The sequence below is a fragment of the Magnolia sinica genome, chromosome 6 (assembly GCF_029962835.1).
Source record: "Magnolia sinica isolate HGM2019 chromosome 6, MsV1, whole genome shotgun sequence".
NCBI lineage: Eukaryota > Viridiplantae > Streptophyta > Magnoliopsida > Magnoliales > Magnoliaceae > Magnolia > Magnolia sinica.
In genome coordinates, this window is record NC_080578.1 from 41,753,282 (window position 1) to 41,775,925 (window position 22,644).

Here is a 22,644-nt window from a genome sequence, read left to right on the forward strand (position 1 = left end):
AATTTTGATTTTACTTAGCTCAGGCCCATTTACAGCACAAGATAAATGTACACACGGCTTCCACCTACCACGGTTTACAGACTCCAAATACTATGCCCCACTATGGATGGGTCATAAAAATAAGATCACTCTAAATGGATGATCATTAAAGGCTAATAGTATAATGCCCCGAAAATACGGAACTCGAGTATGGAGGCTCGAATCCCAGATCTTGATGTGTTACCATTGAGAAGGTCAAATGCATTGGCACTAACATTGACAATGCCCCGATTTTCACTGCCTAAATATGATGCTTTAGTAATGCAAACGCGAGTGTCACCTATAAATGCTGGACGTGGGAAAATTACCCGTGTACTTAGAAAAATTAATATTCATTTCGAATTTAATTAAATTAGATTAACATACAATTAATAGTGGAATCAAAGATGAGAGAAGATTTCTGAAACCAAGACACTACAACAAAATATCAAAACGCCAAACTGTCTAGTTTAGGAAGGGCTATAGGCCGTTTCAAATTTACAAAAGAAACCAAAAAGCACCCGGCGAAAGTGTTTTTTTTTTTTTATTATTAGTTTAAGCCCTAACTACACGCATTGGCCATTTCCCTCTCTCCCCGCCCCATTTTCCTTCCTCCTACTCTCTCTCTCTCTCTTCAACAGCATCGAATCTCCTCCATGATTTTTCAGATTGGAGGAAGAAGAAGAACCTTTCTTCAATGGCTTCCGAACAGTTCACGTTTAGGTATCGATACATCTAGATGCAATCCGAGCCACCAATTTCGTTGCTATCATCCACCCATTCCTTCCGTAGAGGCTCCAAAATGCGCTGGATTTTCGAGAAATTTCCAAAGGCCTGGACATACAGCTGTCCTGTCCGATGCCAGTGCCCCATGCTCTTATCTTACACCATCAAATGCTAGTATAAACAGGCACGGGTCGATTCCTTCTTATTTCCCCACATTTTAATCTAAATTGCTATAATTTTTGTGAAAATTTATGGAAATTTTGAGAAATTAAATGGGTTTGATTTGGGGGAATTCTAATTTGAGGGCGGTACACTAGTTTCAGAACTTAATTTGAATGCCCGGCGTGCGAGTTATGTGATTTGGACTATTTCTCGGTCGAGTTCTGCTATGGATTGGCCGCTAGCGAGAAATTCTGCTTGTTGGATGATCCTGCATGTCCAATTGGTGGAGAGAGCATTTGGGAAGGTTGGACATCAAGGGTAAATACAGAAAATTCATATTTAAGGGAGAAAATCTCTATGGTAAAGTGCACTCAAGATGCTTGTAAAAATGCCATAGTGAATGGGGAGGTGGAAAAGAATACATAATGTAGTCCAAATAGAAATGAGACATTAGCAGAGCAAATAGACTCACCAAATATCACCCCTAACTTTTGATCTTAAGGAGGATGTGTACTATTTGGTTGCAATTGGCTCAAAACTTGGTAGGAGCATGTAACGACCTTGGAATTTTTGTGCTAATCTTTCCTTAAGTAGTTGTTTTGGGGTAATTAGCGCTTTACTCGATTGCTTGTGAATTCCGCATCAATCACTTTAAATTGTATCTGCATGGATCTAAACGTGTAGATTAGTGAGCGCTACGTTACTCTGAAATCTGGGATTCATCGCTAAATCCAGTTGTTCTGGAGAATTTTTGGAAGATCTGGATCGGACCTGGACCGCGCGTCGAAAGTCCGATGGCGATGATCTTAGGCTGTTGCGGTCACCGAGTTGGGCTTGATCTTCTCCTCGAAAATCAAGTCGATCTGATGTTCTGGGTCGATTTGCTTGAGCTCGGAGTGAAGAGTGTGAGAACGGTTGGAATTTATTAAGCTTTTATTGAAATCTGAGTCGTGTCGCTTGCGCGACGATTTTAAGCATTCTGACCGTTGGATTCTGACCCAATTTCACCCTCTGATCAGGATAGTTGGCCCAGGCATATCCTAGTGCTTGTGGACCTGATCGAGATTCCGTGACCGTTGAATTGAGTGTGGTCCGCCACGGCTGATCTGAAGAGCCGGTCGGTATGAAAACTCAGCTTGACCTAGATCCATGGTCAAGGAGCTTAAGTCCGACCTTTCGTGGTTATAGGCCCACCAGAAGTGCTTCGTTGGATCGAGAAAGGCTTACTTTGGTTATAACCTAAGTATACCTTGACCCTGGGGTTATTTTCGTCAAGTTTAGGCCTATTTATAGTCCTTAAACCCTAGCTCTCTTTTCCATACGATTTTCTCTAACCCTAGCTTGGAAAGAGAGTGGAAAAGAGAGAGAAAGTGAGAGAGATAAGTTGGTGAATCATCTTGATTTCTTCCTTGTTCTTCTTCATCTTCGAACCTTCACTTTGAATCGTTCTTCTGACGATTCTGAGTTCTTTTGGGGTAAGTTAACCTAACCCTAACCTGTGTTAGAGCTTAGACTAGACTTGGTGTTGTTGAATCTCATTTCTATCCTTATTTTAGGGTATTCTAACGCCGTTGACGAAGACAACTCGTCTAAATCAGTTCGGTGTTCCTTTCTTTGCTTAAGGTGAGGACTTTAAGTGTATAGGTTATGGTTTTCAAGGCTTTCAATCCCAGTTAGTGATTTATTCTTGTTATGGATGAGATTTCACATGTCAAATGTTATGTTTACATTGCTTTCCTGATATGCATGTGCTATGACGAGATTTGTGTAATCTATGTGTATTTATAAAGTACCGTATACGTATAAAATACGCACTTATGTTTGCCATGATTATTTGTCATGTATGTATGCTAGATACATGTATGACAACTCCTTGGTAAAAGGAATTGTCTAAGTGCATGTATTCCAACATACGTCATGTATGTCGTTCCATGTATGCTAAGTGTTTGTAGAAATGCATGAATGATCTAAGTGTAACTTATTACACTTATTGCGGGCGTTGAGAAGTGATTCTCAATACTCCTATTGATGCGCATGATTTCCTTTATGCAGTTACTTTCCAAGTTATTTAAATTCAAGCATCTCCTATGCTTACATTTATGTTAAGTTGATATTCTTCAGATGTGTATGTACCATGATTTGAGTTATTGTTCCATTACTGCTTTACATTCCATATGAGCATCTGTTGTAGTGTAAGGTGTTTGGGACTATGCCTTAGTCCAGGAAATCGGTAATTGACCCTACGTTCGTGGTTGAGATTGCTTTCACCACGTAGGACGTATTAGACGAACCCGAGTCGTATTAGAGTTGTCGGCAGTGGTTTGGCCACGCGGAGTGTTTGCGCACTCTATGTCGTTCAATTCAACGTGCGCTTGTGCTAGTCGAGTTCGTCAAATAACCCGATTGTCCGATGTATGTTTACCATGTATGGACGCTACTGCTTGAATCTAGGGTACCGAACTTACCAGTGACATCCTATTAACTATGGTACTTGATCCGCTAAGACTCATGAGCCGGACATGGTGGTATGGGACACCGTGGTCGAGCTGTCGGCCTACGCTGGGGTGACGAGCCTCCCCGTAGTGACCAATGAGCAACTAAACTCGTGAGCCGATTATGGTGGTATGAGACACTATATTCGTGCTGTCGGCCTACATTGATTGGTGACGAGCCCTTTGTAGTGACCTCGAGCATACCTGGATACCGCAATGAGGTGACGAGCCGAACTGTGGTAGGAAGGGCATGAAAGGCGTGCATTGATTGGTGACGAGCCCTTTGCTACGACCTCAAATGTATGATCGTATGATATGTCTAGGATTGATGACCCTAGTATGGATCACTGTTTGGATGGTGATATGAGAAAGGTATCTTAGCTTCCCAATCCTGCTGTGTGAAATGGACTAATAACAACTTGGTAATCATATCCATGCACCGCATTTGCATGTGCTTTGTAGATGTGGCGCACTTTGAGGCGATGTCATGCGTAACGTAAGATGAAGACGCTGAGGGTGTACGCGTGAGGGCACGCATCATATTGCATTCATCCTTGCATTAACAAGAGTACTTAGGATTTATTTAATTGTTCTGCTTTACATTATTGTTTGATTGAACTGATAACATGTTAACCGATTGCCTTATTGTTCCACCGAGTTGATCACTCACTCCCACGTTTCGGGACGGTTTAAATACCCACTAGACTCTGTCTTAGGCCCCGATGTTGTAGATGTGGATGGGACGTCTGAGGCAGAGCGGGAGCCGGATGACGACGAGGCCGCCTTCTCCTATATGCGGTTTTGAGACGGGTTCTAGCGAGCCTCGATCTGAGGGATTCTGGGATTATATTTTTGGGAATCAAATGATGTAATTGATACTTATAATTTTGTTACATAACACTTTCAAACGATCTGGCTTGTATATGTAATTCAGGGATTTACACTTGTACACATATTTTGCTATAAGTCTTCCGCTTGCTTTATTCACTTGTCCCTGAATCATATCTGTGTTTTGGCTTAATCTATTCCATGTTTTATGTACTAATACAGTCAACATACATCCATCATTAAATATGTTGCATAAGTGATGTTTTGGAACTCGGGAGCTGAGTTATGCTCGACCCCCGAATTTCAGGGCGTTACAAGTTGGTATCAGAGCATGATCTGGATTAAACCGGACCTGGGTTATGGTCACACACCGTACGTTGTCGCCACTCTAGTGTATGTGGGTGCGGGTCTATCATCGCTTTGTGTTTGTGCTCCGTAGTTTCTATCGGCGAAGGTTTTCTGGAAACGTTCGCCGAGATCGAGTCTGTACTCTTACCTGATCACACACAGCGACCCGAAACCTTTCCTAGACCCTCTATTAATGAGTGTAGACGGTCTATCTTCCCTTTTTTCATCTTTAAACCTTCCAGAAATCGCTATTTGAATCAGATTTCTGTCAGAATGACCCGATAGGCGTCAAACTACGTAAGGGGCCAATCGGGGCATTTCCAGTGGGACCCAGGGGGGGACCACAAGTTTTGGACCATAGGGGACCAGGAGGGCCTCGCCAAATCGTTGAGGCATCGCCGATATGTCCAGAGACCGGTGATGCCATCGCCGGTTCGGCGAGGGATCGCCGGTCAGCGGGCTCAGCGGGCCGGGCCGACGCAGGCCGATCGTCCCTAGGCCTTGTGTGGCCCACCCCTCCACGGTTTTGCCTTTATATCTTTTTCTTTAACCTATTTCCTTCACAAAACCCACCCCCAAGCTCTCCCTTTCTTCAAAAACCTCTCTAAATCCTCTCAAATCTCTCTCAAATCTTCATCTTCTTCCTATTTTCGTGCAAACCCATCACCCCATTTTCAAATCCTCCCTCCCATTGCTGATTTCTCTTTCTTTCCTTCTCATTTGGGTCCTTGCTTTCCCTATTTGGCTAATAGTTGTGGGGAAGCTTCACCATCTTCCTATTTCTCTCTTTCTCTCATTTCTCATGGCCCTCTTTGAGATTGTGACGGCCATCTTTTCCATTTCTTCCCTTCTTTCCTTGATGGGGAAGAAGAGAGCGCCCGTGGATGAAGCCGGGCCGAGCCGCCCAACCCGTGCACGGAGGCCGAGAGGTGCCGCCGCTAGCACATCCGCCACGCGAGAGTTCCAGACGAAGCGAGACCTCGATCCACGAGCTCCCGTTAGTAGGACTTTGTTGGCGGAATTGTCGCATGGAGTCTATGAGGGGCGTAGAGTCCTTTTTGAGGCTCATGTTGATCCGCGGCTCTTTGGTGAGTTCTTCTTGTTGGAGTGCCTAGAAGGGGCTGGTAGGGGTCCCTTGTTCGAAGGCGAGTATCGCGCGAATGCTAGCACTGTTCAGGCCTTCTATGCCAACATTCTGGAGCCTTCGCTGGATCCTCTGCAGTTTAAGATTCCCTGTGGTAGCGGTCGAGTTGGTATTGTCAATGTTGCTTTGATATCCCGACTCTTGAAGGTGCCACTTGGGGAAGTGCATGCCAGCGAGAAGAATGTGGACAGTGTGCGCGAGAGGGATCGTCGCACCCGATTCTTGTGTGGTCGTCTGGTTGAATGGCAGCCGAATAGGAGTCTTCTGGCTTCTTTCATGACGGACGACTTCCGTTTGCTTCACCACATCTTTACATTCAATGTATATCCAAGGTGGAGCAACCGCAGCGAGTGTACGCGCCTGATGGTGGATTTTCTGTATCAGGTGGGGCAGGATGCGAAGTTGTGTGTGCCGACGTACGTCCTGCGCCAGATTATTCTCATCGCTCGTTCGAGTAGAAGGACCGAGTCTCTTCCCTTTGGCCGCCTCATTTGCAAGATCGCACATGAGTTTGGCTATAGGCTTGGAGCTGAGAAGCCGGTCCCTGTTCGCCATATCAATTTGAGGACTCTTAAGCTGATGGAGGTTGGTTCTGGTCGGCTTGCCTCAGAGGGTGAGGCTGAGTCTGAGAGCGGTGACGATGAGAGTTATGCTGAAGGTGGTGCGGAGTCTGAAGAAGAAGCAGAGCAAGACGAGGAAGAGATTGAGGCACAGGATTCGAGTGATAGCTCTCCTCCTGTGGTGCCAGAGCAGGGCGCAGAGCAGATTGCCAGAGATGCCCGTCTTACACGGCTTGAAGAAGGGCAAGCTGCTTTACGCCAGGAGATGGTTGATCTTCGAGGCTTTGTTAAGCATAAGTTTAAGAAGATGTCTCGGACTTTGAAGTCTATCCTATGTTGTTTGCAGGATAAGGGTGCTCCGCCTCCATCTCCTGATTCCGACGAGTAGCATCATCGTGGCCGTCTTTGCTTTGTTTGTGTTTTCTTTCTGTGTGTAGCCGTTGTTGGCTTGTAGTTGGAGTGTTGTAGTTGTGTAGTTGTTGTAGTTGTTTGTGGTTGTTGTAGTTGCTGTGGTTGATGAAGTGTTAGATGTTGTTGTTTTCATGCTTTCCTAGTCGTGATTCATGTATTGCTGCACTACTTGTATTGCGACGATTTTGATTAATGGAATGCATGTTGTTTGTCTTTGAAGTTGTGCTGTGCTGTGTTGTTGTGTGGATGGATTATGTGACTTAGAATTTGACAGGTTGCATCCTTTGATTTAATGTAGGGATGCCTCCTAAGGGTTCGAAGACTTCGGCCCGTCTCTCTCTGATTGAGTTGCTTGCTGGGGTTCCTCCCTTGAGAGATAGCCATTCAGATCCGCAGGCGGGTCCATCTCGTGCCAGTGTTGGGTTGACACCGATGGCTCCTCCAGTCACACCCTCGGTTCCTAAGCCGAGCCGTGCACCTTCATCTACTCCACCTGTTGATAGGTTTGAGCAGATGATGCTGTTGATGCAGCAGTAGCAGCACCAGCAGCAGCAGCAGGAGTTCCTCTCCTCCATGGCTGGCATCTTTGTTCAGTCAGTAGGGGCGACTCCACTTGTTTCACCTATGCCTCCATCTGGGAGTGCCAGTGCCAGTGTCAGTGCCAGCGGCACATTCGAGCGATTTCAGTGCTTGCGACCTCCTACTTTTGCGGGTTCTCATAAACTCGAGGAGGCCGAGTATTGGATTGACCGCATCTCTAAGATGCTGAGACCGTTGCACTGCTCTGAGGTCGAGCAGGTTGAGCTTGCCACCTTCATGTTTGAGAAGGAGGCCAGTTTGTGGTGGGACAGTGTGCTTCGCACTGTCGAGGAGGACTTTGTTTGGTCGTGGCAGGCGTTTGAGGCGCGCTTCCATGAGAAGTATTTCCCGGTGACGTACCGACATGAGAAGGAGAGTGAGTTCCTTCGCCTCCGCAAGGGAGGGTTGTCGGTTACGGAGTATGAGAACCGGTTTACTGAGTTGGGGCGGAATGTTCCTTTGATCTTGGGTGATTAGCTGATGAGGATGCGGCGTTTTTCTGAGGGACTGAGACCTGAGATCCGATCGAAGATTTGCTGTGCTAGCATTTCTTCATATGCGGAGCTGGTGAGCATGTCCTTGCGAGCAGAGCGGGACGGAGATAGAGCATCCCGCATGCGAGCACCGATGGTTCCTAGGCCACGACCGGACTTTCAGGGTGCACCTTCCCTTGGCAAGAGGCCGCGAGTTGATTCTCCTCCGAGGCGTTCAGCGCCGCCCGCTCAGCAGATGAGAGCTAATCTTAGATGTTCTTATTGTGGGAAGGTGGGGCACTTGGACCGTTTCTGCTTTTCCCGTATGTGAGCAGGTGGTTTTACTCCACCGCAGAGGGTTAGTCGTCCGATGCCTCAGGTTATTTCTCCTCCTCCTCTTCGATCAGCGCCAGCTCATCCATCCTTCAGACCTGCAATTCCTGGTTTCAGGCCACCTCAGCGGCCCATGGTTCCTCCGCCGAATCGTCAGCAGCAGGCTCGTGTTCATGCTCTTTCAGCTGAAGCGCCTATGTCTGACTTGGTGCCGAGGTCCTTTGAGGTGACAGCGCATATTGAAGGTATTCCCGTTTCTGTGTTAGTGGATACAGGGTCCACTACTTCTCTTATTTCTTATGCGGCAGTTAGGCGTTTGGGTTTGAGATCTGTTCCTATGCAAGGAGTGACGCTTACTACCGCTACGGGGATGTCCTCTGCTTTGGGCAAGCGTTGTATGGATTGTTTGGTCGATCTGGGAAGTGGATCGATCCGTGTTGATTTGCTAGTCGCACCGCTTTATCACTACGATGTTATTATGGGTATGGATTGGCTCACGAGGATGCGAGCCGAGATTGATTGTGAAGCTAGATCAGTGACAATCCATGGACCTGAGGGCGAGATTGTTACTTTCCCAGTTCAGGTCAGTTACCCTCTTCGTATTGATTTTTATTCTTCTCTGTTGGAGAGTTCGGCCGATTTGGCGTTGGTTAGTACGCCGGTAGTTCAGGAGTTTGAAGATGTGTTTGAGTCGATTCCTGGATTACCTCCTCAGCGTGAGATTGATTTTGCTATCGATCTTATGCCTGGTGCGGCGCCCATTTCCTTACCCACCTATCGTATGCCTCCGAGTGAAATGGAGGAGTTGAGGAAGCAGATAGATGGTTTGCTAGAATTGGGTTTTATTCGGCCCAGTGTGTCTCCTTGGGGAGCACTGCTTGTTTGTGAAGAAGAAGGATGGTTCCTTGCGATTGTGTATTGATTATCGCAGTTGAACTAAGTAACTGTGAAGAATAAGTACCATTTGCCCGGATTGATGATCTGTTTGATCGATTGAAGGGGGCACGGTACTTCTCGAAGGTTGATCTGCGGTCAGGGTTCATCAGTTCGCGTCAAGGATGGGGACGTGCGGAAGACCGCTAGGACCAGCTCCGGTCATTATGAGTTCCTTGTGATGTCGTTTCGACTCTCGAACGCACCGGCCGTGTTCATGGATCGATGAACAGGGTGTTTGGCCATTTCTGTTTCGATTCGTCATTGTCTTTATCGATGACATTTTGATTTATTCGAGGACGGACGAGCACGAGGAGCACTTAAGAGCGGTTTTGGATACTCTTAGGGAGCATCGGCTTTTCGCACAGTTCAAGAAGTGTGATTTCCGGAAAGAGGAAGTCAAGTTCCTGGGACATGTGGTGTCCAAGGAAGGAATAGCCATCGACCTTGCCAAGGTAGCTGCAGTGCAGATCAGCCCGGTTTGGTTATTGAGGTAAGGAGTTTTTTCGGGTCTTGCAGGCTATTATCGACGCTTTATTCAGACTTCTCGAAGATTGCCGGACCGTTGTAGGTGACACGGAAGGATTTGAAGTTTGCTTGGAGTGAGCGGGCGGAGTTAGTTTCAGGAGCTCAAGGACAAGTTGACGTCCGCCCCGGTGCTAGATTGCCCGAGCAAGGGGTTAAGTATATTATATATACCGACACCTCTCGTGTTGGTCCAGGTTGTGTCCTTATGTGAAGGACGGGGTGATTGCTTATGCTTCGCGTCGCTTAAGGAAACACGAAGAGAATTACCCTACGCACGACATGGAAACACATGTCATCTTCGCATTAAAGCTTTGGAGACATTACCTCTATGGTGAGGAGTTCGAGCTCTTTTGCGACCACAAGAGCCTTAAGTATATTTTCACGCGGCGTGATTTGAATATGAGGCGCAGATGGATGGAAACATTGAAGGACTTCAAGTTCGATGTTTCTTACCATCCTGGTAAGGCGAACCTTGTGGCAGATGCGTTGAGTCGCAAGAAGGCTTTGGAGTTTGCGGCTCACGATGATAGCAGAGTGGGATATGTTGGAGTTCGTATGCGATTTTGAGCGAAGCTTACGGTGGTTGAGCCATATGAGGTTATCGCACACATTCGTGTACCCCGTTATCGACGAGAGGATCGTTGCGGCTCAGGCGGATGATGAGCTTTTGGTGAAGATGAGGCGGCGGGTTGGTACAGATGAGAACTCCGACCGGAGTATTAGTTACGGATGGGGGCTTACGTTTTCGTGGCCGGTTATGTGTTCCTGACATCCTTGACTTGAGAGACGGGAGGTTCTCGAGTTAGCCCATAGTTCTAAGCTTGCGATGCATCCAAGTAGCACGAAGATGTATCAGAATATGAAGAGATCTTATTAGTGGGATAATATGAAGGTCCAGATTGCTGAATTTGTTTCTCGTTGTCTCACGTGCCAGCAGGTCAAGGCAGAGCATCGCTGACCTCCTGGATTGTTGCAGCTCATGCCCATAGCTGAATGGAAGTGGGATTTCATCTCTATGGATTTTATTTCTGGGTTGCTGAGGACGAGGAAGGGATTTGACTCTATTTGGGTGATCATCGATCGATTAACGAAGTCGGCGCATTTCTTACCGATCAGAGTCACTTACTCTGCAGACGAGTTGGCTAGGTTATATATCAAGGAGATAGTACGTCTGCATGGAGTTCCCCTGGAGATTGTGTTTAATAGAGACACGCGTTTTACATCTATCTTCTGAACTTGTATCCAGGAAGCAATGGGTGTGAAACTGAAGTTCAACACCGCGTTTCATCCGCAATCAGATGGGCAGACGGAGCGCGTGAATCAAGTCCTGGAGGACATGTTGCGAGCTTGTGTTTTGGATTTCAAGGATAGTTGGGATGATTGTCTTCAGTATGCAGAGTTCGCGTATAATAACAATTTCCAGGCGAGTATTGGCATGGCTCCCTATGAGGCGTTGTATGGTCGTCCGTGCAGAGCACCACATTGTTGGGCAGAAATTGGTGAGCGTAGTTTGCTTGGCCCGGAGTTGGTGCAGGTGACTTCTGAGAAGGTTGACATCATTCGACGTCGACTTCTCACAGCGCAGAGTAGGCAGAAGAGTTATGCTGATACGAGGCGTCGACCGCTTGAGTTTGTAGTGGGAGACCATGTATTTCTGAAGGTCTCTCCTATGAAGGGAGTTTTGCGGTTCGGTAAGAAGGGGAAGCTGACGCCGAGATTTATTGGTCCATTTCAAGTTCTGGATCAAGTGGGAGCGGTAGCATACCGCCTTGCTTTGCCCACACCTCTTGCGGGCGTGCATAACGTATTTCATGTTTCTATGCTGAAGAAGTACGTTCCTGATCCTTCGCATATTATCAGTTGGGAGCAAGTGCAGTTGAGTGAGGATGCCACTTATGTACTGCGACCGACGCGTATTCTCGACAGGAAGGAGCAGGTATTACGTAGCAAGGTTATCCCTCTTGTGAAGGTGCTATGGACGCATCATGGTGTGGAAGAGGCTACTTGGGAATCTGAAGCTGAGGTCAGGAAGACCTACCCTCTGATCCTCGAGGATTATATGAAGGTATGAATTTCGAGGACGAAATTTTCTTTAAGGGGGGTAGATTGTAACGACCTTGGAATTTTTGTGCTAATCTTTCCTTAAGTAGTTGTTTTGGGGTAATTAGCGCTTTACTCGATTGCTTGTGAATTCCGCATCAATCACTTTAAATTGTATCTGCATGGCTCTAAACGTGTAGATTAGTGAGCGCTACGTTACTCTGAAATCTGGGATCCATCGCTAAATCCAGTTGTTCTGGAGAATTTTTGGAAGATCTGGATCGGACCTGGACCGCGCGTCGAAAGTCCGATGGCGATGATCTTAGGCTGTTGCGGTCACCGAGTTGGGCTTGATCTTCACCTCGAAAATCAAGTCGATCTGATGTTCTGGGTCGATTTGCTTGAGCTCGGAGTGAAGAGTGTGAGAACGGTTGGAATTTATTAAGCTTTTATTGAAATCTGAGTCGTGTCGCTTGCGCGACGATTTTAAGCATTCTGACCGTTGGATTCTGACCCAATTTCACCCTCTGATCAGGATAGTTGGCCCAGGCATATCCTAGTGCTTGTGGACCTGATCGAGATTCCGTGACCGTTGAATTGAGTGTGGTCCGCCACGACTGATCTGAAGAGCCGGTCGGTATGAAAACTCAGCTTGACCTAGATCCATGGTCAAGGAGCTTAAGTCCGACCTTTCGTGGTTATAGGCCCACCAGAAGTGCTTCGTTGGATCGAGAAAGGCTTACTTTGGTTATAACCTAAGTATACCTTGACCCTGGGGTTATTTTCGTCAAGTTTAGGCCTATTTATAGTCCTTAAACCCTAGCTCTCTTTTCCATACGATTTTCTCTAACCTTAGCTTGGAAAGAGAGTGGAAAAGAGAGAGAAAGTGAGAGAGATAAATTGGTGAATCATCTTGATTTCTTCCTTGTTCTTCTTCATCTTCGAACCTTCACTTTGAATCGTTCTTCTGACGATTCTGAGTTCTTTTGGGGTAAGTTAACCTAACCCTAACCTGTGTTAGAGCTTAGCCTAGACTTGGTGTTGTTGAATCTCATTTCTATCCTTATTTTAGGGTATTCTAACGCCGTTGACGAAGACAACTCGTCTAAATCAGTTCGGTGTTCCTTTCTTTGCTTAAGGTGAGGACTTTAAGTGTATAGGTTATGGTTTTCAAGGCTTTCAATCCCAGTTAGTGATTTATTCTTGTTATGGATGAGATTTCACATGTCAAATGTTATGTTTATATTGCTTTCCTGATATGCATGTGCTATGACGAGATTTGTGTAATCTATGTGTATTTATAAAGTACCGTATACGTATAAAATACGCACTTATGTTTGCCATGATTATTTATCATGTATGTATGCTAGATACATGTATGACAACTCCTTGGTAAAAGGAATTGTCTAAGTGCATGTATTCCAACATACGTCATGTTTGTCGTTCCATGTATGCTAAGTGTTTGTAGAAATGCATGAATGATCTAAGTGTAACTTATTACACTTATTGCGGGCGTTGAAAAGTGATTCTCAATACTCCTATTGATGCGCATGATTTCCTTTATGCAGTTACTTTCCAAGTTATTTAAATTCAAGCATCTCCTATGCTTACATTTATGTTAAGTTGATATTCTTCAGATGTGTATGTACCATGATTTGAGTTATTGTTCCATTACTGCTTTACATTCCATATGAGCATCTGTTGTAGTGTAAGGTGTTTGGGACTATGCCTTAGTCCAGGAAATCGGTAATTGACCCTACGTTCGTGGTTGAGATTGCTTTCGCCACGTAGGACGTATTGGACGAACCCGAGTCGTATTAGAGTTGTCGGCAGTGGTTTGGCCACGCGGAGTGTTTGCGCACTCTATGTCATTCAATTCAACGTGCGCTTGTGCTAGTCGAGTTCGTCAAATAACCCGATTGTCCGATGTATGTTTACCATGTATGGACGCTACTGCTTGAATCTAGGGTACCGAACTTACCAGTGACATCCTATTAACTATGGTACTTGATCCGCTAAGACTCATGAGCCGGACATGGTGGTATGGGACACCGTGGTCGAGCTGTCGGCCTATACTGGGGTGACGAGCCTCCCCGTAGTGACCAATGAGCAACTAAACTCGTGAGCCGATTATGGTGGTATGGGACACTATATTCGTGCTGTCAGCCTACATTGATTGGTGACGAGCCCTTTGTAGTGACCTCGAGCATACCTGGATACCGCAATGAGGTGACGAGCCGAACTGTGGTAGGAAGGGCATGAAAGGCGTGCATTGATTGGTGACGAGCCCTTTGCTACGACCTCAAATGTATGATCGTATGATATGTCTAGGATTGACGACCCTAGTATGGATCACTGTTTGGATGGTGATATGAGAAAGGTATCTTAGCTTCCCAATCCTGCTGTGTGAAATGGACTAATAACAACTTGGTAATCATATCCATGCACCGCATTTGCATGTGCTTTGTAGATGTGGCGCACTTTGAGGCGATGTCATGCGTAACGTAAGATGAAGACGCTGAGGGTGTACGCGTGAGGGCACGCATCATATTGCATTCATCCTTGCATTAACAAGAGTACTTAGGATTTATTTAATTGTTCTGCTTTATCATTACTGTTTGATTGAACTGATAACATGTTAACCAGTGCCTTATTGTTCCACTGAGTTGATCACTCACTCCCACGTTTCTGGGGCGGTGTTACACACCCACCAGACTCTGTCTTAGGCCCTGATGTTACAGATGTGGATGCGACGTCTGAGGCAGAGCGGGAGCTGGATGACGACGAGGCTGCCTTCTCCTATATGCAGTTTTCAGACGGGTTCTAGCGAGCCTCGGTCTGTTGCGCGGGATCTCTGGGATTATATTTTTGGAACTGAAACGATGTAATTGATACTTATAATTTTGTTACATAACACTTTCAAACGATCTGGCTTGTATATGTAATTCAGGGATTTACACTTGTACACATATTTTGCTATAAGTCTTCCGCTTGCTTTATTCACTTGTCCCTGAATCATATCTGTGTTTTGGCTTAATCTATTCCATGTTTTATGCACTAATACAGTCAACATACATCCATCATTAAATATGTTGCATAAGTGATGTTTTGGAACTCGGGAGCTGAGTTATGCTCGACCCCCGAATTTCAGGGCGTTACAGAGCAACAGCTCAACCTGGTTGCTTTGTTGGAAGGTGCAATATGGGCTACTGATTTAACATATAAGACAATTAATAAGCATGAGATAGGAAGTAGAAAGATGATTAAATACCTGCTTGGAAGCTGTACAATATGGATTATTCATTGCTTTCTCAATTTTTGTTTTTCCAAACTAGTTTTGTACAATTTATTTTTTTCAGCCTCAATTATTCATTTTTATTTATTTTGTATTACATGAATTTCTCAGTGGTTTCTTTTTTAACATCGTAGACCTCGACATTTCCTTTGCATTTTTTTCAATTTAAAGGACTTCCTGATACATTTCCTCAAATGTTAAATGAGCAATTAAGATCATTTGACAAAGATACATTTCCTCGAACATTAAATGAGATCCACTTGCATTTGCTCATTTTCAGTTCTAGCCCAGCAGTGTGGAATGCCAGCATCAATGGTGGGTCAGTTTTGTTCGGTTTCACCCGTTTCAGCAGCTTACCTGTATGTATGTTGTCCCTTATCATACATTTTTGTATTATACAAAAAATCTCGCCAATCCAAAACTCAGGTGGGCCACACCACAGGTAACAGTTGGGATGGGGTGCTCATTGTCCTCTTTTCTGCTTATTTTGTCGAAGGCCATGTTCTCTTCTTGCAGTAAGATTGATGGGCTAGGGATCAACGGAACGTTGGGTCTCCGGCTATCAAGCCTCCTCTCACTAAAATATATGTCAGATGATTCTGATTGAAAATTCATGGAATTAATTTCATTGCATTCCTACATATTAACTTTAGAAATTTTAGTGGAGAACTTCAAGAGTAGAGGATTTTCTTTTGGGTTCCTTAATTGTTATTCCCCTGATTTCTATAGTTTCCACAATCTAGGGTCTATGTAGATGACCTGGATCCTAGATTGGACTGTTAACAATTCAGGTTCTTGATGCATTTATGGAAATGGCTTGCAAGGCCTTGATACCAACCATTCCCATACAAGTGCTCTCTTCTCTGCTTTCTCAATCAGGACGCATCTGAATCATGGGGTCTTTCAGCTTCATTAGCATAATCATGCTGCCGATTGCTGGAAATGTAGCAGAACAGGCTGGTGCAATCTCCTTTGCTTTTAAGAACAAACTTGTAAGCAATGCCAGGTTCTTAATTCCCAGTGCATATATAGAACTCAAATCATCGTTTCTTTGATTTCACTAATAAGTATGAATTTGGATTATAATGCCAGACATTTCTCTAGGCATTGCCTTAGGCTCTGCAAACTCAAATTGCAATGTTTGTGGTAAGATTTTTGTGGGGACTCAGAACCTTGATTACGAATCCTCGAAAAGGTAGCTCTATTTCCAGCAAGTTCCTTGTATTTGCTTTTCTAAGTTTTTATAAAATACTAGTGAAATGGTAATTGTATCTGTTTTTGCTTCCCCATTTTTGTATCTTTGTAATACCCTCTTGCAGTGGAGAGAAGTCGACAGCTGAGTGCATTGCAGAAGCCGTTGTTGACAACCGGGCTGAATTGGTCCAAAGAGTGCCTGACATGCAATGGATCTGTAAGTTTATCCAGAAACAGTTTCTAACTTTTGATGACCAAATTGGTCTTTATGGCAAGAAAGGAATGCTTGATGCTTTAGGAATCAGAAAAGAGAGCTGGCAGAGGTGTTTAAAAAGGCTAAATCTCTAGTTATGGAATGGGTGGTTGCTTCCAAGAGCTTGTCACAGTTTTCATGTTTTCACGGCATTTCTTATTGTTGGTTGTACTATTTCTAAATATGTAGTCCTTAGTCAAATCATATAGATTATATCATGCAAGGAGATGTCTAATGCTTAATCTTGAGAAGGCAAGATAGCGCATCTTCTTAAAACTGTAAATCTCATGTTCTTGACAGCCTACACTTGAAGTTTGAGCAGTAACAATAATAGTAGCAGTAACTGTAAATCAAAAATTGTTTGTTGGATAAAAAATTCTCAAATTTTCAGTGATTATCTATCGCCATCTGGAACAACATCATATACTTCTGAAATCTGACCTTTGTTATTATGTTTTTTGACTGATTCAGGCAGTAGTAATGGGCTTCCAAGTCATGGCAGCAAGCTTTAATCTTCCAGGCTCTGTAGCTGTATATCTATCTGTTGGTGGGATGCTACTGTGAATAATAACACCTTAGCCTGGAGATTTGATGATCTTGAAGATGAGCACAGAACTAGAATAAGCTTGTAAATATTTAGAAAATGACACCTAATCTTTGAATCTAGCCTACATTTGGAAAAGGCAATACCATTTTTATGGAAGAACCAAATTTCTCTTTCTCAATGGCAAAATACCTTAGAAAGCTAAATGTATATGTCTCCCTTGTGGTTAACTTGTAGTAAACAATTTTATTTTTTTTTGTCTTAGCATTCTTCAATATGGAACTATTTGCTGGTTACTGCCTTCTGAGATTTTGAGTTCAAAAGATTAGATGAGGTATATGCGCTGAGGAAAAGGTCTATGTTGTTGATTGCCTAAACAAGTTGTGAGTTTAGGAAAAGGTCTAGAGTAGCTAATGGGCTGAGAAGCCCTTTAAAATCTGTGATCTAGCTGAAATGTTACACATTTTGCTTATTTGTTTTCAACTCCTATCCAGCAGGTGGCTATTTGTGCTAGGACCTGTACCATTTTTGTTCCGTCTTCCTTCAATAAAGCAGTGGTGGTTCTCTCTCTCTCTCCCTTCAATAAAGCAATGCTATCCATCACACACACACACACACACACACATCTCGCAGACCTCAGTTACTGCTCATGTATTGGGTGTGTTGGATTTCATTGTATGTATCGAGATTTTGCAGTGAGAGAATGTTTTAAGAGCTGGGTCTGGTTTGCTTTGAATTGACTCATTGGGAATATTGGTCTGTTTCTGTCTCTGTTTCTATCTCTGAAATCTAGTGTGGAAGGACCAATGAAATTGTCAAAACTTGGTTGGTTACTGTCTTTGGAAGTAGAGCAAAATCTTTTGTTTTGAGTTTTTTGTGGTGTTTTAAAAGGTCTGGATTTTATTCTATGTATTGGGATTTTGGGTGAGAAAGCGCTTTAAGAGTTGGGTCTGGTTTACTTTGAATTGGATTGTTGGGAATTTTGGTAAATTTTTTAAGGTGCTAGGAATACAAATCCCAACAAGCTCTTTTAGTTCTTGGATTCGTTTTCTTATTTGAAGTGTAAGTAGGTGTATGGGTTTACAACTTAGTCAAATATATATCATCTGCATTTTCTATGCATTTCGTTCTTCAAATTGATGCATAGCAAAATAAAAAGGGGGAAATATTTTCGTATAATTTCATATGCATTTAGTTATTCAAATTAGTGCAGGCTTCTTCAAGGTACAGTAGTTTGGTTATTTTGGAGACTTTCTTATTTTCATACCATGTCATGCTTCCTAAGAAGGTTGTTTTAAAGGACGAGGTGGACATTGACCCCAATGATCAATTATCTGTTCTTGAGCATTTGGACAAAGTTGTATGGTTTTTTCCTTTCCCACTTTCATTAAGACCTACAAAACCTCAGCACCCTGTGCTTAATTATTAATTGGTCATTGATAATACCTTGATGGCTAGATACTAGTAAGTGTATTTTAATAAGTTCATACTACTTCAGGTCAGAAATCTGATTGATAAAGGTAGCAGAAAGGCTGTTAGTAGGTCAGACCTCAAGCTTTCGTTAGTTCGTATAAAGGTATTTCTGTTTTCTTTAAGATGTCACTGGAACAATAAAATCTTTCCTTGAAACAAATTTGGTACGTCTTTCTTACATCAGTCTATCCATTCTTTCATCTTCGTTGTTGGCTGTGTTTGTGGTAAAATTAGCAGACAGCAGAAACTGAAAATCTAATTAGTTTGGTCTGCTGTAACTGCTCTTGGATTTAAGACCAAGGTATAATTAGCAGAATGTGAAGTTGTTTGTATGGAAGGTCCTAGTTGTTCTTCAGTGGGCTATGAAGCAACACAAGAGATTGGCCCTTTTATCATTGATTCAGATGGAGGGCTTAAATTCAATCCTTATTCATGGAACAAAGGTGTTGAAATATGTTCACATCATACATGCCCCCATATATATACATACATACATCTAAACATGCATGCATTCTTACATATGCATATAGTAGGGAAAATGGTACATAAATTTTCATGATATGCTGCAGTGGCAAATATGTTGTTACTGGAGTCTCCTGTGGGAGTGGGCTTTTCCTACTCAAACACAACAAGTGATTGCAGTATTCTTGGAGATGACTTCACAGCTATGTTTGCATGGCATGCATGTACATGATCAGGTTAACATTGTCTGCAGTTTGTAATTCTGTGCACCATGCACTTTGATTGTGTGTGCATCTTTAGTTGTGAAGGCCATGGAAGATGATTCTAAGCCCTTTGAAAATGATCACATATTAAAAATCACATCCATCAGACAGTGCTAGCCATCATATCAGTGGATTTTCTCTTGTTGCACAGAAGCATTACAATTTTCCCTTTTCAATTTCTCCATCTAGTTCAGCCAATACCCATAAAAGGGTCCACCAGATGAATAGTCTGAACAAGAAGTGCAGTATTGAGGCCAAGCATTTCTATATTTCCTACAGAATTGTAATCCTCTGCTGGACTTCATCACACAAACCAGAAGTTGCTATGCCTAAGAAATGAATAGTTAGATATTTGAGTAGATTTTGTGGGGAAAAGGAATCAAAGATCTGGTCTTTTATGAAAAAATCCAATGTCGCTCACCAAACTAGTTTAGTTGTGTGATGACAGATGAGTGCGTATATGCCATTGTGTTGATGTCTTTTTAGTTGTCAACACTTTAATTATAATATAAAATATCACTTTTTGCTAGGTTTCAGATTACAACTAAAAGCTGTAATTTATTTATAGCCTATAAACTCTTTACGGACATCTGTTTACGGTTTGTAAATCTTTTACAGGTAAATGTGAGCATCCAAAAAACTCAAGCAATCCAATTGCACAACATAAGGATTTTATAGGCATTACCCCGAAAAAATTTGTATTATTGAAAAATGCACTCTTGAAAAATGTTTTCTACCAAAAAATGGACTTCCAATCAGGAGAAAATGTTATTTTCTAGGGAAAAAAAAAAAACTGACAGAATTTGCAATTTGCATGAAATGTAGGCCCAATACGTGAGTACAGACCCAGCACATCTAAGCTGTGAAAAGAAGGAATGTAAGAAATATGAAAAGGGATCGTGTGCAGTGACAACTTGCAGTGGCTCCTTAACATTCCATGTCACTAACTTCGTAGAGTTTGTTTTCTTCACCAGCAGGTTCCAAACACCTTGTATATTGACAAGATCCAGCCCTTTGAAGTTCGCCAATCCTCAAATGCCCTTGTATGGTCATCTCTCAAGCATAAGATTCAACCGGCGCAATGGTAATTCCAGTCTTCGTGAAGTTATATGTACATACAGGCATAGAACGGCACGACGGTTCGCTGTACATGTTCTTTCGTGGTCACTACTGTGTGTGGTTTGGGCCATTCATCAGGTGGACCCAGCTTAAAGATGCACTCGCCCGACAAGTTTGGCTGCTATGTTCATCAGGTGGACAACATGAGCTTTAAAAAAAAAAAAAAAGTACCATTAAAAAGAAAATAATCAACTGTCCATTTTCTACATGAAAGTGTGGCCCACTTAATGAATGGTGGGCCCACCTGATGAGTTCCATGGACTAGCACAGGTGCACCATGGTGGTACATTTTCCGTGGATCATCTCTTCAGTTACTTAAGCGGGCCAAAATTCTGGCCGGGGTTCAACACATAGACCTCAGGTCTTAGCCCAAACCTGCTTAATGTGGGCAATGTGACAAATATTGCGTGAGATTTTGAAAATCTCACGATATTTTCATGAGAAATAAACTGAACGATGCTAGGATATAGTATCGCAAGATTTTCTAAAATATTGGAATTACGATTTTTTTCGCCATTTTTTGTGAATTTATCCTGAAATTAATGCAAAAAATTATTTACATTTTTAACTAATTATAGAATTTTATGTTAAAATTTTAAAAATATTAATTATATATAATAAATACTTTTAAAATTTTATTTTTAACAAAATTTTCCCAGAAAAACCTCAAATTTTAAAAAATCTCCAAGAAATAGCCAAAAAAATCCCAAAAAGGGGGGGATTTTTTTGTGCCATGGGCAAAGAATCAATCCAGTCTACTCATCAGCTAGGCCATGGCACTCGCAACAAAGGGTGAGTAAAAGAATTTGGATGCTCTTTTTACTGTTCATTTGTTTAGTATGCTAGCCCACCTGATGAGTGGACTGCTCTGATTCGTGGGCCACGGTATCTGCTATGGGTGGCCTGCCAGATAAACAATTCAATGTTACACCACATGCCAGCTCGGAATACACGGTGGAACGTGGAATTAGCAGACGTCTATCATGCCAACTTATCCTTAAGCTTGTTGGTTTATCATTGCAGAGCTATTGGAAGAAACCGCACCAACTCAGACCCCAAATCCAATCTCCGAACCATCAATGAATGAAATCACTCACTCCATTGGATTATGTGCAGGCACCTAAAGTTGAACTTTGACACGCTTGGCGCTCCTCCGTTGGAGTCGCTCGACCAGCTGGCATCTGGAATGAACCGAAGGAAAGCAGCCCAACTCTTCTACCAGACGTGGTATAGGAACTAGTGTTTCCCTTTCTCCATCCTCTCTGTTTTCTCTGTTAGTTAATTATGGCATTTTCCCAACTCAATTTCCTGCTACTTCCTCTAGTGCAAGACGAGCTTTTAAGAAAGAAGGTTGCATTGATGATTCCTCTGTTACATCAAATGAAACGTATCTTGAGTGTTCCTTAAAAATCCTGCAACTAATGTTCATAACAAATGATCAGGTGTTGAAATGAGCTCTCACTTGTAAAAATTATGATAACAAAATCCATGTCTCAGCTTGAAGGAAAGTACCAAGATAATTTTGTTATGCATATTTTTGTGTATTATCTATATGGATACCATTGTCTTTCTAGTCATGTTTTTGGTTCCAAGTCACATGCCTCTTGGCATTCTGTAGACACTATACATATTATTTCCTTATAAATGAGGATCCAATTAATTGACTTTCAAATGTAGAGAGTTCCATGTGAGTTTTTGCACTCTCACACGTCTGTGATCACATGGTTCGATCATGCCCCTTCATTACACTCTAAGGAGTATGCAACAAGCTGACATGCAGGGTTCCCTGCCTTACCACATGTATAATTTTGTGATCTCACACATATGCGACCCATCAAACGGAGATCATGGGTTTGATAGGTACCACTTCACTATTGGCTTAGTTTTCATTGAATGTAAACTAATTTTGTGTTTTTTTTTTCTTAATTGTATAGGTGGGTTGATATTCTTGAGGCCTGATAATGGTGGCCCACTCCAATTTGTAACAGCTGCGGCATTTCTTTGTAAATTATACAAAGACTATCTTGGTATTATTAGAAGTTACGGAGGGAGTTGTGGTTCTCAATCATTTTCCATGAAGTGTCATTTGTTGATAATGTGGATTTGAAGCTCATCATGCTTTGTGCATGATATCCAATCTGTCCGTCATATTCGCCACCACATTTTCTTCTAATATCCCAAAACTCAGGCCTATTCAAGACTTGGAATTCAACTACGTTAATCATTTTTGGTGGTTTAATCCAAACTGTCCAAAATTTATTTTTTTGATCTAACTTTGCTTTCACTTTTTAGTTTGGATGTAATCATTATCTTAACTAAAAAAATTGTGAACTATCTTATATTTTGTTAGATTTACCTTATATGATTTCTGATATTTGGGATATTTTTTATTAACAAAAAGATTTGATTTTAGTATCTTACATTTCTTCAGTCATATCTGATTTTTAATTATACTGCATCATTCTT

At 42.8% G+C, this 22,644-nt stretch overlaps 1 protein-coding gene and 1 long non-coding RNA gene across 7 annotated transcripts; both read left to right on the plus strand.

Annotated features, from left to right (window-relative positions):
• The first annotated feature begins 642 nt into the window (after positions 1-642).
• Positions 643-16,249, plus strand: LOC131248699 (uncharacterized). The gene is made up of 5 exons (XR_009172352.1): positions 643-934; positions 15,151-15,229; positions 15,387-15,458; positions 15,750-15,862; positions 15,963-16,249. It is a non-coding gene; the product is annotated as an uncharacterized LOC131248699 (long non-coding RNA).
• A 2-nt stretch (positions 16,250-16,251) lies between these two features.
• On the plus strand, positions 16,252-22,289 carry LOC131248698 (uncharacterized). 6 transcript variants are annotated; one of them, XM_058249090.1, is made up of 5 exons: positions 16,252-16,281; positions 18,365-18,437; positions 20,037-20,143; positions 21,295-21,405; positions 22,113-22,289. In XM_058249090.1, exons 1-5 carry the CDS (start codon positions 16,274-16,276, stop codon positions 22,135-22,137), a joined length of 324 nt encoding a protein of 107 aa, XP_058105073.1. In that variant the 5' UTR covers positions 16,252-16,273; the 3' UTR covers positions 22,138-22,289. The 6 variants fall into 6 exon arrangements, 3 of the variants coding, with proteins under 3 accessions (XP_058105073.1, XP_058105071.1, XP_058105072.1); XM_058249088.1 differs by having other exon boundaries at positions 16,268-16,281; positions 19,885-20,102; XM_058249089.1 differs by having other exon boundaries at positions 16,273-16,281; positions 19,885-20,143; positions 21,295-22,289.
• Positions 22,290-22,644: the final 355 nt, after the last annotated feature.